At 53.7% G+C, this 16,525-nt stretch overlaps 2 protein-coding genes across 2 annotated transcripts; both read left to right on the forward strand.

Annotated features, from left to right (window-relative positions):
* Positions 1-690: 690 nt before the first annotated feature.
* Positions 691-4,312, forward strand: LOC140846388 (uncharacterized). Its single transcript, XM_073222403.1, has 7 exons — positions 691-838; positions 1,573-1,763; positions 2,345-2,434; positions 2,758-2,924; positions 3,064-3,421; positions 3,643-3,809; positions 3,948-4,312. The coding sequence occupies exons 1-7, from the start codon at positions 701-703 to the stop codon at positions 4,310-4,312; spliced, it is 1,476 nt and encodes a 491-aa protein (XP_073078504.1). The 5' UTR covers positions 691-700.
* Positions 4,313-5,087: 775 nt separating this feature from the next.
* On the forward strand, positions 5,088-11,408 carry LOC140846466 (ral guanine nucleotide dissociation stimulator-like). Its single transcript, XM_073222835.1, has 9 exons — positions 5,088-5,290; positions 5,628-5,731; positions 6,217-6,286; positions 7,045-7,110; positions 7,447-7,527; positions 8,060-8,104; positions 8,408-8,532; positions 8,640-8,743; positions 9,110-11,408. Exons 1-8 carry the CDS (start codon positions 5,135-5,137, stop codon positions 8,722-8,724), a joined length of 732 nt encoding a protein of 243 aa, XP_073078936.1. The 5' UTR covers positions 5,088-5,134; the 3' UTR covers positions 8,725-8,743; positions 9,110-11,408.
* Positions 11,409-16,525: the final 5,117 nt, after the last annotated feature.

The following is a 16,525-nucleotide window of genomic DNA, read 5'->3' on the forward strand; positions in this document are numbered from 1 at the left end:
ATAGACTTCATTTCCAGTGTGCTACTCTGACTCATTCACTGATTGGTCTGAAAAGCACCTAGTTTGAGAGCAGCCTGGACCTTTGGAAGGTGGATGCCAGTAGATGACACCACCTGGATCTCCTCTCATTGCCACCCCTTCAAGGTGCACAACTGAAACTGGCGTAGAGGGGAAGTGACTTGCCCAAGATCACAAGGCCCGGACCTGGGTCTGACTTGCGTGGTGTTCCACGCTCCATGCCAAGCAGCCCCAACAGCTGGAGGTGTCGTCCATATATCGTGAGGATGTCCCCAGGGAGGAATGTCTGACATTACCCTGCCTGTGCAGGTTGGGACGTTGGGCAGCTCCTGGGAGGTACCGTGGCTTCAGCAGGACAGAGAAGTGGTGAGACAAAGAGGCCTGAGCTCAGCTCTTGTCTCCTCAGAGCTGGGACCCTGGTGACATTGCCAAAGAGCGAGGGGAGGGCTCTGGTGTAGATTTGTGTAGTCATGCATGGCAAGGGCCAGGAAGGTGGGCAGTCAGCAGCCCAGAGGGGCATGTGGGTGTGTCTGAGTGCAGGGAGGGGCCCAGGAAATGGAACCTTCAGGAAGTGATGTCTCTGATGACACGCCCAGTAGAACCTGAATTGTGATCCGGTGCCCATTTACTGGTCACAGACCCCAGTCCTGCTCACTTGACCGGAGGCGCTCGACAGAGCAACATGCGGTCTTGTTGTGCAGAGCCTTCTGAAGGTGTGGGAGTCAGGGAAGCCAAGAGGAGCAGTCTTTCTGCTCGCTGCGGGCGCTGGCTCAGCACCCACCTCCAACGCTTCTGTCCGTGTTTCCCGAGGAGCCCCGAGGTAACACAGGGCAGCCCAGAGCAGGCCACTCCAGGGCCAGGCCCCAAGTGTGACCCATCCCGGGCTGACCTTCCCACCGGCCCCTTCCGTGTGTGTGTGGTGGGTGTGGGGCATGGGTGGGATGGAAGTCTGGGGAGGAGGGTGGCCATTCCTGGGTGGCAGCATGTTGTGAGGTGGTGGCCCCCCGGCGGGGTAGTCAGTGTCACAGCTCTGGTCTCATCATTCAGGATGTGGAGGTGAGTGTAGGGACCAGGCACTTCCACCCACATTGTTAATCCTGAGCCTGGGGGGTGTCCTCTCCTTCCCTCACGGAGTGGATTTCTATTGCAGATGGCCCTGTGTGCCTGATGTCGGGGGCAGGATTTGAGGCCCACATCTCCCCCTGAGGGGAGGTCCAGGCAGCCCCGGGTGGCCCCTCCCAAGCTACTGGGCGCTGGCTTTTCAGAGCTCCACCCTGGGGAGCGTGTTGGAGCTGGTGGATGGATTCCCCTACTCCATCTCCCAGGACCTTGTTCAAAACCTGGCAACCTGCCAGGGCCCTCCCAGGGCTTCCCCATGAGAGTGTCCCAGGACAGTCCCATTCCAGAAGGCCTAGAATCTCATTCCCTGGGGCACCCCTTCCCTCTTCTTGATCGCACCCCAGGGGTCTGGGGACTCTCAGGTGAGTTGCAAACCTCCCTCGTCTTGGAGGTTCCTGGGTTCCCCACTGACTATATCCCTGCTGACCCCCTCAGCGTGAACATGAGTCAACTGTCAATGGGAGTGAGGTTCCCAAGCGCACGGCTCCCCGGACGGGTGAGAGGAGGAAGTGGAGGAGGTGCACCTCCCGAGTGGATCCAGCTATAAACATCAGCCGGAGCACTCCTGAGTTCACACTCCCTCCCGAGGACGCTGACCAGCCGACCACGGGCCAGCGGCCCCCCCGGTGAGCCTCCACCCCACCTCCTCGGCACAGTCAGGCCTCTGCCCACAGCCCGCTGTGTGTCTTGAGTGTCTCCACACGTGTCTGAGCTGCCACATGCTCCTCTGACAGGCAGGGTGGCTGGTGATCAGCCTGTTAGGTTGCCCATGGGGATTACGAGAGGAGTCTTAGATGGGCTCCCCTGGTCCTGGGCAGTGCAGAAAGGACTCCTGGCCAAGCTGGGCCACTTTGGTGCTATTACTCTTTTGTACTCGATGAAAAGCCTTTGGCCTTACCTATCAGGCACTTCAATTTGGAAAAGCACATGGAAAGAAGCCTTGGGAACGGGGAGGTGGGGGCTCGCAATTCCCTGTGGCTGGTCCTGGTCCTTGTCCTCACCGTGGCCAGATGAAGGACCCCTGGGGGCAGCAGAGGGGTACCTGGCAAGGTTCTGTTAGGACTTCCTTCAGCAACAATAGGTATGAAGCACTCACTTTGTGCAGGCCCTTTGGGGACACTTAGCATAACTGAGTGAAGGAAGCAGACAGAATACTGGGACCCTGTCCCATGTGGAGTCGGGCAGTCACTTCAGGCATCATCCGCAGGTCACGGCCGGAGAGCGTCACGGGCGATGCCCTCATGGCCTCCTCATGTAACAGGGGGCATGACAAGAGGCCTGAGGAGGATCTGAAAATGTGAGCATTCACTGGGTCCAGAGGGGGCACGGTCCATCTGCTCAGAAACGGCGGAGGAGGAGTTTGGGGCTTGGGGCAGGGGAGCTCAGCAGAACCCAGCAGGTCACCGATCTTTGGATTGCCACAGGAGAGCTGATGACAGGGGATGTCCTATTTGGGAGGATGGGAAAGGATGGGATCCCAGGACAGACACACAGGGTCTGTAAGGTGAAGGGCAGGTGCCTGGACAGGCAGGGGAACGCACAGTGGCCACGCCCGCAAAACGGTGGGCTGGGAGGGCAGTGTGGCTGGAAAGACCAGGCTTCTCACTCTTCTACCCCCAGGCCCAAGCCCCACCCCGGTATCCGACGGGCTAGGCGCCATGCCTGGGAGCCAGCTCATGTGCCCAGCGTCCTCCATGGCATCCAGCCTTCATCCATCCCAGAGGGCCGAGTCCTCCACCACTTGGTCCAGGAGGAGCACCTGGGGCCCACGGTGGCTGAGCTGGAAGGTGAGGGGCTGCAGCCAGGGGACCGTCTAGGGTGGGCTTTCCAGACTGGGGTTCCCTTCAAGGCAGTGAGGGCTTTTCTGTCATCGTAAGGTGTGGGGAATCAGCCCCGGGGTGACCGTGTCCCTGTGTCCTGCTCCAGAACCACGGCAGATGCAGCTGGCTCCAGAGGCACAGGGAGGGCCGGATTCATCACTAGAGCCTGTTGAGGATCCCTGTGAGACCCCTGTGCTGGAGCTACGGCCGGTGTCACCTGCTTCAGGCCCTGCAGAGCCGCAGAATATCCCAGCAGTGGCCTCAGCCCTGGTGCCAGGCCCTGAGCTCGAGCCCCATGAGCCGTCAGGCACGGTACCTGGAGTACTTCCCAGAATGGCACTGATCCTGGCCGAGCCAGAGCCATGTCCAGAGTCCATCAGCCCCTGTGGTGTGAACACCTGGGATATCCCAGGAGTGGTCTCATGCCCCGAGCTGGAGTCCGATGTGCCATCAGAATGCAGCAGGTCAGCGATCTTTGGATTCCCATGGGCAGGCTGATGACTGGGGACATCCTATTTGGGAGATTGGGAAAGGATGGGGTCCCAGGAGAGACACACAGTGTCTGAAGGGGAAGGAGCAGTTGCTTCGACAGGCAGGGGAATGCCCAGTGGCCAGTCCTACAGAAGGTTGGGCTGGGAAGGCAGTGGAGCTGGAAAGACCAGGCTTCTAACACTTCCACACACAGGCCTACCCCCAGTCCCGGGATGCGACTGGCTGGGTGCCATACCTGGGAGCCCAAGCATGTGCCCAGCGTCCTCCATGGCAGCCAGCTTTCATCCATCCCAGAGGGCCGAGTCCTTCACCACTTGGTCCAGGAGGAGCACGTGGGGCCCACGGTGGCAGAGATGGAAGGTGAGGGCCTGCAGCCAGGGAACCATCTAGGGTGGGCTTTCCAGACTGGGGTTCCCTTCAAGGCAGTGAGGGATTTCTGTCATTGTAAGGCATGGTGAATCAGCCCCGGGGTGACCATGTCCCTGTGTCCTGCTCCAGAACCACGGCAGATGCAGATGGCTCCAGAGGCACAGGGAGGGCCGGATTCATCGCTAGAGCCTGTTGAGGATCCCCGTGAGACCCCTGTGCTGGAGCTACGGCCGGTGTCACCTGCTTCAGGCCCTGCAGAGCCGGAGGATGTCCCAGCTGTGGCCGCAACCCCGGTGCCAGGCCCTGAGCTGCAGCCCCATGAGCCCTCAGGCATGGTGCCCGGACCACTTGATGGAATGGCACCAGGCCTGGCAGAGCCCGAGGCAGTACTGGAGCCCACCAGCCCCTGTGCCGTGAACACCTGGGATGTGCCGAGGGAGGAGGAGCCGACCATCCTGGCGTTTCCCCCCCTCGCCTGGTGGCCGAGCAGCTGACCCTGATGTGTGCGGTGAGCAGAGCGGGCTCTCTGGGTCAGGCGTGGGCCTTCCCTGTGTCACGGGCTGCCTCAGACCTGCTATGGACTCATGTGATCTGGGCCCAAGTCCCCACAGCTTCCCCACGGACTCACCCCGTGTCATGAGAGACTCTCCTCACCCACAAGCCTTCAGTGACCATACAGGGACAGTATGGCTAGCACTTAGGGATACTTGCAGACCAATGAGGAGGAATGGAGGGAAGGTGGGCAGGGCCTGGCTGGGATGGGAGGGGCAGGAAATGGGAGGCATGCTCTGGGAGGTGCCGCCAGGGCCTTAGGTCCTTAGGCCATTGGCCTGGCAGGCCTCCACAGACTCTCCACTTCAGAGGCCCCTGCCATGGACCTGACTGCATGGGAGACACAGACACCAAGAAAGGCCCTGGGTGGAATTGTTTTGGGGAAAACTGCACCTGAGTGGGCAGCTGGATCTACGGGGTTGCAGAATGGAAGGCAGATGCCCCAGGATGGGCAGGGTGAGCTGCCTTGTGTGGCAGGGAGGAGGTGTGTGAGGGTGTCTGCGAGCAAAGCCCCTCTGTTCCTCGCCACTGTGGCGTCCTGTGTATCTGGTCCTGGGAGCCTCAGTGGATGGGGTCCGAAGGCCAGTTGGCCACAAGGCCTACAGCACATCCTCAGCTGCGTGGGCTCCAGCTCTGACCAGAAACTCTGCCTGGGCATATGGGCACCAGGGGCACAGCAGGATGACACCCCTTGTCATCCCCAGGTGCTGTTCACCGAGGTGGCATATGCTGAATGCCAGGCCTACTTTTGGCACCAGTCACAGATGGGAGGCCTTGAGCTCCTGGCCCCCACCATCCATCGCATCATCAGGCAATGCGGTGACACGGCTAATTTGGTCACCTCTTCCTGCCTCGGTGCCCCGAGCATGACATCCCGGGACAGGGCCCGAGTGGTGAAGTTCTGGATCCAGGTGGCCAAGGTATGTCATTGGACAGCCAATGGGGTCCATCCTGGCATCTTGGGAACTGCTCCCCTCCTTTGCCAGCCATCATGATGGATGGCTGCCATCTGACCCAGCACAGTCCCTGGGTCCCTCGAGCCAGGGGTGTGCAGACCTGCACTTGTAGGCCTCAGCGGTGGGACAACCGTACCTGGCCCCTTTCTTGAGTTGAGCTACAGTCTTCCACCCAGGATGGCTGCTCTCCTGGTACCAGGTGTGCTGGACTCCCTGGGTGTCTGTCTCCTTAAGGAAAGGAGTACATGGGGTGACAGAGCAGAGAGGCAGGCCCCTCTCTCAGCTCTGTCTTCCCTCCCAGGAGTGTCTGGCCCTCAAAAATTTCGCGTCCCTTCGTGCCATTCTCTTGGCCCTGCAGAGCCCAGCTGTACGTCGTCTGGAGAGCACCTGGCGACATGTTCCCTGGTGGGTTGTCCTGTCCCCAGGACTAGGGCACCTAAGAGGATAAGGTCACCCCTAGGTTTGGTAGTTTCCGTCAGTCGGCTGGGACTTCCCGGGAGGCAGCAGAGCCTAGGGACAGGGATCGTGGGCTCTCGGATTCCCCTGTGGGGTTAGGCCAGGGGTTCTCCTGGAAGAATCGGTTTCCTGCAATGTCAGGTGTGGGTTGAAACCAATTGGAGATTTTGAGCATGTGCTCTTCAGCAGGAGGTCTCTGCCCCAAGGACAGTGACCTGGCCCAAAGCAGATTTGCCCCCATGAGGACTGGGAATGGAGGCCCAGGGTGGAAACATGCAGCCCCCTCCGCAGGCCACGGATTCCCCAGGGCTCAGGGCTGTGGTGGAAAGCCTCATGCAGGCTTGTGGATCTCCTGGGTGCCCCAGGAAAAGGGTCTGCCCCCAACTCTCCACCTACTGGCCATGTGTCTCCCTCTTCCTCTCCCCTCCCCTTAGGAAGAGCTCCAGGATATATAAAAACCTTAAAAAGAGGGACAAGGGCATTAACAGGAAGTGGCTCCTCGAGGTAAATGGAGGCTAGAGGTCTGGAAGGGAGGGGGTCCTTGGGGCAAGTCCTCTGTTGTGCTGTGGCCCATACTTGGGGCAGACTCGAGGTGTGTGTGGGGTGAGAGGGGGTAGCTGATGGGGAAAGTAGGGTCCAGCAGGACCCCGAGGGTCCTGCTTGTCTCCCTCCCTTGCTCCACTTGACTGGGGACCTGACAACCAGTGAGGACCAGAGGATGGTACCCCAGTCAGGGCTGGGGCTGGCATGTGGTCAGCAGCACGGGTAGGGCCTATGGCTGAGCAATGTCGGCCTCTCCCCTGGGTCCCCTGAGCTGGTCACTGCCCCACTGAAGCCTTGGGCATCTCATCTGGTCATCAAGGATTGTCACCTTGGGGTGTGGGCCTCCCAGGTGAGCAGGGTCCAGGGAGCACAAAATGGGCTTCAGCTTTGTGCCCATCCCACCTGTTCGTGTGAGGGGAGCTCTGGTGAGAGCCAGGTGACAGACAGTAAGTCCTCAGGGCACCCTGGGAGGCAGAGGGATCTCCCCTGGCACTCTGTAGGTGACGAAACCCCTTAGGGCGTCCAGCCATGGCCCACAGACACCTGTGAGTATTAGTGAGTGCTTGAGCTGGGATCGCCCTAGGCTGAGAGCCTGTTGGAGGTGGGGACAGCATAGGTACTAGGAGACTCAGAGGGCAATGCATCCATCAAGCAAGGTCTGGTGGTGGGAGGCCATGTGGGAGGGAAGCATGAGCACTTGAGTGTCCTGGACCTTGCAGGAGGCGAAGTCCATCGCGACGAAACTGCTGTGGGCCACCAGGGGATCCCAGGGTAGGAAGCAGCAGGTGAGAGTGGCGTGGCGCGGGTCCTGGGTGGTGGGGGCGACCTTGTACCTGCTCCTGGTGCCAGCAGCCCTGAGCTGCCAGCACTGGGGTGACCAGGAGGAGGGCGAGAGCAGCTGGGTACAGGGGGAAGTTGGAGGACAGGTGCAGGGACCACAGGTCCTGGGATTGGCCACAAGCCAGCCCTGGGAGGGACCAGGAGAGCAGCGCAGGGCGAAGGGAGGGGAGGGAGGCAGCACAAGGGTGGTCCAAGGGAGCTGGGGGCTGCAGGTGTGGGGTTCAGGGGAGGCTCTGTGGGTGCCCGTGAGGCAGGTGGGTACTCATCACCTCCACACCCAGGTGGCACAGGGCATGGTCCCCTTCCTCGGACTGTTCTTGGATGACCTGCTCGTAGACAAACTCCCGGAACATAATGAGGATGTGAGTGAGCCCAGAGGGGCATGGGTGGTGGGGGGGTGGGGCAGGATGGTGAGCTTTAGAGAGGAGAGAGGCCCCAGTGAGCCCGGAGCTCGCAGCACCCGGCCAGCCCTCTCCTGAGAGTCTCCCATCCATCTCACGAGCTGGGCTGCTTGGAGAGGACTGCCAGAAGGATCCCCCTAAGCCCTGGTCCTGTCCCTGGGCAGGTGGGGCTGAGGGCTACAGGGGGCAGCATCTGAGCAGGACTGGCCTCCTGCTCAGGCGCTGCCCTAGCGAGGGGATGTTGCTCCTTCAGGGCAGGAAGCACATCATGGGGCTGGCAGTGCCTTCCCGCCTGAGGCCTCAGCTCCCTAGTCCAGTCCCCGTTCTTGGTAACCCCGATGCTGGGGTAGGTCTGGGTGCTATTTCTGGGCAGGCCTGCCCCTTGGAGGGCCCTGGCAGTCCTCCAACTTGAGAAAGAGTGGGGACATTCTGGCCCTGTTCTGGGCCCAGGGGACTGCTACTGATGCACTTTGTTTGCCTTCCTGCCTTCCAGGGTGACAAGACGAGCAAGAGAGTGTTGAGTGTAGTACCACATAAGGTGAGAAATGGAGTCAAGATCCCTGGGCAGGACCCCGTCTGGCCCATTCCCTGGGTCTAACGTGTCTTGACAGAGTTAAGATATGCAGAGCTGGGGGCACTGAAGGCTTTGTCAAGTGGGGGATGGGGTGGCATCAAGGCCGCCTTCCTGGAGGAGGAGCTGGAGACCCAACAGTAGGAACAGGCAGGGCTGGTAGGCATTGGAGGGAAGGTGGTTTCCTTTGTGAGCAAAGATCCAGGACCATCCCACTGCCCCACTCCTCACTCCCCTCCTTGTCTGCATCCTGCCCTTCCTCTGCCCCAGGTCACTCTCGTCCTGGGTGAGATCTTGATGCACAAGCGCATGGCCGCGCTGTACTACCTGGAGCCCGATGAGCACTTTTTCAAGTCCTTTTTCCAGGCCGTGGAGCCCATGGATGAAGAGGAGAGGTGAGGCTGCCAGGAGGCGGGTGTGGGCTCCAGCTGCCAGCAGGCTCTTGGAGAAGGGCCCCAGACGTGTGGCTCCAGAGGCTCACAGGTGGCCCTCTGTCCTGCAGCTACAGCCTGTCCTGCCAGCTGGAGCCCCCACGCCAGAGGGCTGGCAGAAAGGGACTGTTTTTCTTCAGGTCCCACAAGAGTTAAACTTACTGGCCAGGGCCAGGTGAGTTTCTGGCTTGGTGCCATTGGCAAGGGGTGGGCTGTTCCCCAGTCTGCGGGAAGCTTTGGGCTCTGTTGGGTGTGGGGGAGTCCTAAAGACAGGTGGGGCTGGCATCCCAGCTCCACTGCCAGTCCAGACCTCTCAGAGTGAAGGTTGATTCCCCTCCACCTCTGGGACCCAGTTTCCTTCTCTGTGAGTAGGCGATGCTCATGAGCCTTTCCGTGACAGGGAACCCATGGGTGCTGCTGATGGCCAGACCCTTCTGTACAGGGCCAGGAACACAGAGGGCAGAGGGGATGGGGTGGAAGCAGGATAATGGGGGGAACCCGGGATAACCTGCCTCTTCTGTTCACCTGTGTGGCCCTGCAGCTGCTGTCATCGGGCCCGCAACACTGCTGCTGCCCTGGCTACGTGCAGAGGAGAGCTTCTGCTTCAGGCAGGCAGCACCTGGCACCCCAAGACCCTAGTCTGCTTCCTGCTCCTCTTGCTCTACCTGCTCATCCCAGACCCTCTGCCGGGGCAGGTGCTCTGGTACCTCCTCTGTTGACAGACTCGGGCAGCTCTCCAGCATCCCGCTGCATCCTCAAGGACCTGTACAAAGCTGCGGCCAACCTGGCTACCTTTGTGCTGTGTCGCCCCCTCTACTCGTGTCCCGCTGCACAGAGAGGCAAGGTGCCCCACCATGCGTTGGATGTCACCATTCGTGCATGTGTCCTCCTCCGTGTTTGATGCCATGTGCTGCCTGGGTGCCATCAGCCACTGTGTTGTAGCCATAGGGTTCCAGGGAGAGGTGGGGCCGTCTTCACCAGGCCCAGCCTATCCTGGGATGGACACAGACACGGCACAGTGCTGCCTGGAACCACTGCCTCCTGTGTGCCCAGTGGAGGCTTCTGAGGATTCGGGTGGCTGGCAGCCATAGGTTCTCATGGTATGCTTGCTCCCAAGGGAGCCCTCTGTGCAACTTCCTCCCCTCATCCCTGAGGAATAGCCTCCCAGGTATTAAAGATGGTGTGAGAGGTGACATAGAGACCTCCTCCTGAAAGCACGTATTTTATGAAAATATAAGTAAAAGAACTTATCCTGAAAGAGTACCAGGAAAGAAGACTGCCCCAGACTGCGTACACCTGGAGAAAAGGGCAGATCTCATGGAAATGGAAACCAAAGCTGTGACGTGGCAGACCCAAGGCTTTCCTCCACCACAGCTCATCAGAGGGAGGAAGGGACACAGACCGGGGAGGGAGTGTAGGCCTGGGACTGCTGAACACCTAGCCCTGGAGACCTGTTCAGGGAGCACGAACCTACATTGCATGGTGCCCTGGTGATTAGTGGGGTTGGAAAGCTAAGACAGGCCCAATACCTGGAGAGATGGAGATTCCAGATACTTGTGGGAAACGGATTCATATCTGGCTAATCTGGGCGGGCAGTCTGAAAGACCTCCGAAAAGCAAGAGGGCTGCTAAAGGGGCAAGGATTGCACAGAGCTTACTGCTCAGGAAAAAGGACGGGTAGACAAAATTGTCTGGGTGCACTCTGCCCAGCAGGTTGGGAATTTAAACAATCTTCAGGCGCTCCTTCCCACTGGCTGGCTCCACAACTCCACAGCCCCCCATTGCGATATGCAGTCAGTGTCTTCCTCCCGGCTAGCCTGCACCTGGCTCGAAAACCGGCAGCCCCTGCCCTGGCGTCAGGCCAGCCAGAGGTAAGCCCCTGCCTACAGCAGCTACAATCACAAAGCACAGAGGCTTACACCTGTGTGTTCGGCCAGCGGTTCTGGCAGGTGAGACAGGCATGTCAACCAGGAAACAGGAAACAGCCCTTTCCTCCCCCCAGGCACCAGCACCACTCCCCTTTGACGCCCGACATCACTCCAGGGGCTGAGCAGCCCCACAGAGTAGAGCTTCTGGGCACTAGAAGGCACCACATACAAATATGAAATGTCAAAGGAACCTGGTACAAAGCCAAATCTCAACACCAGAGAAAGGATCGAGTGAGACTGAATTAATAAATTTTCCTCAAAGTGATTTCAAAATGAAAATGATAAACATACTCATGAAGGTACAGAAAAATATTCAAGAACTCAGGAATGATTTTGGGACAGAGACCCAATTGTTGAAGAGCACAACAGAGGTTTTAAGGTTAGATACGGCGGAGGATGTGAAAAAGGAAATGGAAATTAGGGAAGAGGAATACAAAGAAGCTGGGGAACAGAGAGAAAAAAGGCCCTCAAGGAATGAAAGAATACAGAGGGAAATGTGTGGCCCAATCCAAACGGAACAATATTCGTATTATAGGGGTATAAGAGAAAGGAGAGAGAAAAAGGGATAGAAAATGTCTTTGAGGAAGTAATTGCTGTAAACTTCCCCAGTCTGGGGAAGAAGATAGTCTCTCAGGCCTTGGTAGCGCACAGATCTCCCAACACAAGGGACCCAAGGAGGACAACACCAAGACACATAATTAAAGTGGCAAACATCAAAGATAACAACAGACTAAAAGCAGCCAGAGAGAGAAATTAGATCACATGCAAAGGAAAACCCTTCGGCTATCATCAGACTTCTCAGCAGAAACCTTAGAGGCCAGAAGGGAGTGGTATGATATATTTAATTCAATGAAGCAACAGGGCCTTGAACCAAGAATACTTTATCTGGCAAGATTATCATTTAAATTTGAAGGAGGGATTAAAAAATTTCCAGATAAGCAAAAGCTGAGAGCATTTACCTCCCACAAACCATCTCTACAGGCAGAGACTGGCTTGCTGCATGCAGACTCGCTCTGAATGAACAGGATGTTAGTGACTGATCTGACACCGTGAAAATAAAGTTGGGTATAATCCTTTCACCCCAAGAACATTTTACTGTCACTTCTTTGGTCACAGTGAATCCATAGTGAACTTGCCCAGGGATGAAACCCATTGGCAAGACAAGAATCTTCTTAACTTCCTGGGTTTTAAAATACAATCTTAGCTTTAAGATGGAATCTTTCTTGTCTTTACTATGCTGTGTTTATGGCTGGGCTAGCTTGCTAAATGAACTGTCCAGTCTGCAAATTACTTGATTAGGGGATGGAAATGGAAAAACAGCATATAGGTAAAGTTAAAAAAATAAGCTGGGCCTTTTAGCAGGCTAAGTGAATCTTACAATGACATGATTTCATTAACGCAATAAAGACAAGGGTGTGCTGAGTGACTTTCCTTTATCTGGGGAATATTCAAACATTCCAGGCCAGTTACTCCTGGCTTCTTGAACTTTAACTGATCTCACTGAAGAATGCCTATATTCTAAGTTTGCTATTTTTACCCTAGAGAAGGGACAAGCAGAACGTGCAAAAGAGCCCTGTGCACCTTATTAAGAAGTGCAGACTCTATTTCATAGGCAATACAGGGACAGAAAATGATTTTGAGCAGGGAAATACCATGATCACTTTGTTTATAGGTAGGTCATCTAGCGGTAGTGAGGGGAAAGAATTTAAGTGGGTAGTACTGAAGGATGAGAGATCAAGTAGGAGGCCACTGCACAGCTTAGGTGAGAGGCGGTGAGGGCTTGGAAGCCCAGTGTGGTGGTGAGAACTGAGAGGAGACAGACGTGAGAAAGAGCAAAGTCAGCGGAGCATGGGCCTGACTTGCTGTGTGCAAGATGGAAGGGGAAGGCGTCTCCCGGGTTTCTTCCTGGGATGGCTGGGGTCAGTTAACGATACTGGTAAACAAGTTGTGGGCACAGGAAGATAACGGACTAAGTTTGCAAGATTTTAGGTTTGGGATACTTGTGGGTAACTGAGGTTGGTAATATTTAACAATAATTTGAATTTATGAGTTTGAAGGTCAGAAGAGTCAGCACGGACAACTAAGCACTTGAGCAGATAGCTCACCTAAGGAGGCTGTAGGAAGAACAGAGCAGCAGTCCATGGGTAGTACATCCTTGGGTTTTCCCAAAATTCAGGAAAATCTTGATGCTTTTTGGTATACAATAAATTCATAAGCAAAAACAATTATACAGGAAAATGTAAAGCAGGTCTCTTACCAAATCCTGAGAGCCATCTAAATGTCAGAGAAAAATGGAATGGTCGACTTAATATGATATATCCACCTCCGAGAATGTTGGCTATTTTAAATGATGTGTAGGAAGAGTTTGCATAAACATATCATGTTTATGATTAAATGTCAAAAGGTTTTTACCTTTATTTTTAAGACTATGTCTTGTGTAAATGTTAACAATATGCATAACATTTTAAATATATTAAAAGTAATTTTTCAGATTATTTCAAACTATCCCCATAATATTTTTATAATGGGGAAACAACCGTTAAGAATACATTTTCCCACTACGAGATGACACCTCACACACAGTAGGGTGGCTATAATGAAAAAGAGACAGTGCAAGTGTTGGCGAGGACAGGAGAAACTGTGACCCCCATAAATTGCTAGCAGAGATGAAAAATGGTGCAACCATTTTGGAAAATGGCTTGGCAGTTCCTGAAGGTTAAACACAGAGCTACCATGTGACCCAGCAACTCCTAAGCATATACCCAAGAAAAATGAAAACATACATCCACACACACACTTGTACAGGAATGTTCATTCACAATAGCCAAAAAGTACAAACAACCCAAATGTTTATTCAAATAGTTATTTAAAATGCAGGATAGCCATACAATGTAATATTATTCAGCAATAAAAGGGAAGGAAGTACTGACATGTGCTCCAAGTTGCATGAACCTTGAAAGCATCATGTTAAGTGAAAGAAACCATGCTTAAAGGATCACAGACTGTAAGGCTCTCTTATATGAAATGTCAAGAGTAGGCATATCTTATGGATAGAAAGTAGGTGGGGAGGTGGGGAGAAGAACTGGGGAAGACTAATAACAGGGATTGGATTTATTTTTGGGGTGATGAAGTCCTAAAATTAGATATTGATGATGACTGTGCAACTCTGTAAATACACTAATATCCATTGAACTGTATACTTTAAGCAAACTATATGGTATATGAATTATATCTCAACAGAGCCTTAAAAACGTGTTTCCTCAACAACAAAATGAAAAGGTAACTTACTGTATGGAAGGACATATTTGCAAATGACATATCAAACAAAGGGCTAATATCCAATATGTAAAGAACTCAGACAACTCAGCAACATAACAACAACAAATAATCCTATTAAAAAATGGCCAGAGGACCTGAATAGACATTTTTCCAAAGGAGACATACAGGTGGCCAACAGACACATGAAAGGATGCTCCGCATGGCTCATCATCAGGGAAATGCAAATGAAAGCCGCACCGAGGTATCACTTCCCACCAGTCAGAATGGCCACTATCCAAAAGACAAGAAATAACAAGTGTTGGTGAGGGTGTGGAGAAAAGGGAACCCTTGTGCACTGCTGGTGGGAATGTAAACTGGCGCATCCGCTATGGAAAAGAGTATTTAGATTCCTCAAAAATCTGCAAAGAAATACCATACAACCCAGTAATTCCGCTTCGGGGAATTTACTCAAAGAAAACAAAATCAGTAATTCGTGAAATCATATTTGTGCAACCGAGTGACAATGTGGCCCCTCTGCCTCCACACTGTATTTGTCTCCTCTGCTGCCTTAACCTTTGGGCCAAAAGGAAAAAGAAGGAAAAAGGCTTCTGCTCAGGCTGCAGCCCTGCACACAGCCTTGCTGATCTTTAAAAGCAATTCGGCTTACAGGGTGAGATTTCTGTCAACAGCCCCTTACCTGAAGCTTGCCTCCTACAGGATATAGCGAAATATGTATGAAAATAATGACTGTCTTGTCAAAGAGTTTTAGGAATATCCGACCAGATCAAAGTCAGCAAGAGTCCCCTACCCAAGGATGCAGAGTTTCTCAGCTTTCCTTGGACCGTCGCAGGCACCTAGATGTCTGCAGGCTTCTCACCCCCAAACCTGTTCCCCCTCCTGTTCCCCCTTCCATGAGCGTAGAAGCAGCTTGCAAACAACCCTTAGTTAAGATGGAGCTTAAAGACACGAGTTCACCATCTTCTTGGTCTGCTGGCTCTTCAAATAAAGTTGCTTTCCTTTCCCCAACACCTTGTCTCTTGATTTATCGGCATGTCATGCTGTGAGTGGTACAAGCTGTGCTTGGTAACACATGCATCCCTATGTTTATTGAAGCATTCTTTACAATAGTGGAAATATGGAAGCAACCTAAGTGTCCTGTTGATGAATGGATAAAGAAGATGTGCTACCTATATTCAATGGGATATTACTCAGCCATAAAAAAAATGGAATCTTGCCATTTGCAAAAACATGGATGGACTTAAAAGGGTATTATGCTCAGTGAAGTCAGAGAAAGACAAAATGCCATATGATGCCATATGATGCCATAATGAACAGACAAAACAGACACAGAGGAGAGACTGATGGTAGCTACAGGGGAGGGGGGTGAGGGGTTGGGTGAAATAGGTGAAAAGGAAAAAAAATTATGTTTACTATCTTGTTCTGGGTAATGATTATGAGTGGGGCAAAGACATGGGACAAGCGTCATGATTAATTTTTCCTGCCTATGATGAAAAATGCTGAGATATAAATAGTCTAGTAAGAACAGGAGGAAATCCATCTTAAGGCTAAGATTTCATGTTAAACACCAGGGAGTTAGGAGGTTAAGATTCCCAACATATTTTATGGTAATCAGCCAGTAACCAACCCTATCTTAAGGCTGGGCAAGCAGTCCTAAATAATATGTCCTCACTGCTTGAGGGTAACCACTATCTTGGAGAAGAGCAGGACCAAGAAATTTCTTGTGTTAAGTTTATCTTAGGGAATATCTAGAGGACCGATGGTGAATGGTGACATGACATCTCTCACCAGAGACAGACATCATGAGATCACAGTCTAGCCTGTCCACCCCTTGTCCTGTCCTTTATCCCATTCTTGAACTCCTTAAAAGACAGAATCCTAAGCCTCTAAGTGTGCCTTCTCTCTGAGATTGCCGGCACTCCCCTTTCTTAGAGTGTGTACTTTGTGCCTTAAAGACTCTGCTCTTCCAGTGGTGTCTTTGTTCCTGGCTATTTCTTTCTATTTTCTAGACTTAAGCACAAGTCTTCCCTCTCTGTTCTACTACAGACAAGCAGGGAGGGACTACTGAGAGCTCTGATTTGGGCTCGCAAGTTCCTGTGGCCTGCCTGGGTGACGCGGACAGGACTGTGGCTGTAGGATTATGCTCTTTAGGAGCCTCCCTGAAAATCTCCTTCCTTTGCCTTTGGAGAGTTGTCAGAACACAATCTCACTCTATCCAGGCAGGGCGCCACAGCTCCTCTAAATCCCGGGACTGTAGAGGCTGAGTTCCCACGCCCTGCAAATTCAAGCGGACACTGGATGCCAAGTCATCTTGGGAGCAGGTGAAGGATCTGCCCTATGCTTGAGCAGTTCAATGAGCGGTAACGACTGCTCAGCAGCTGCCATTTACCATTACTATCACTTTAATAAATTCCTTCCCTTCCTGCACTTGTGCAGCTGCTGAGAATTCTTTCTGCTCAGTCAAGAGCCCTCCCCTGTCCAGGGGGATTTCACCTAGTGCTCAGGGAGACCTCCCCGGACAGCTGCCTGACAACAGTTACATGCGTGCGTACACGTCAAAACTGACAGCTGCGTGCTAAGTGTGTGCATTTATTTTATGCGCCCCTGTAAACTGCTTCTGCCACCTCCAGGGAGGCAGACAAGCTGCAGACCCGACCTAATTAATACCAGGTCCGGCACACGGTCTGCCCTCCGCCAGTCCGAGTGGGTCAAAGGCAGGATGAAGGCGGCGGGCTCGGGCTTTCCGCTGGGGCC

This window comes from Manis javanica, chromosome 15, assembly GCF_040802235.1.
Source record: "Manis javanica isolate MJ-LG chromosome 15, MJ_LKY, whole genome shotgun sequence".
NCBI lineage: Eukaryota > Metazoa > Chordata > Mammalia > Pholidota > Manidae > Manis > Manis javanica.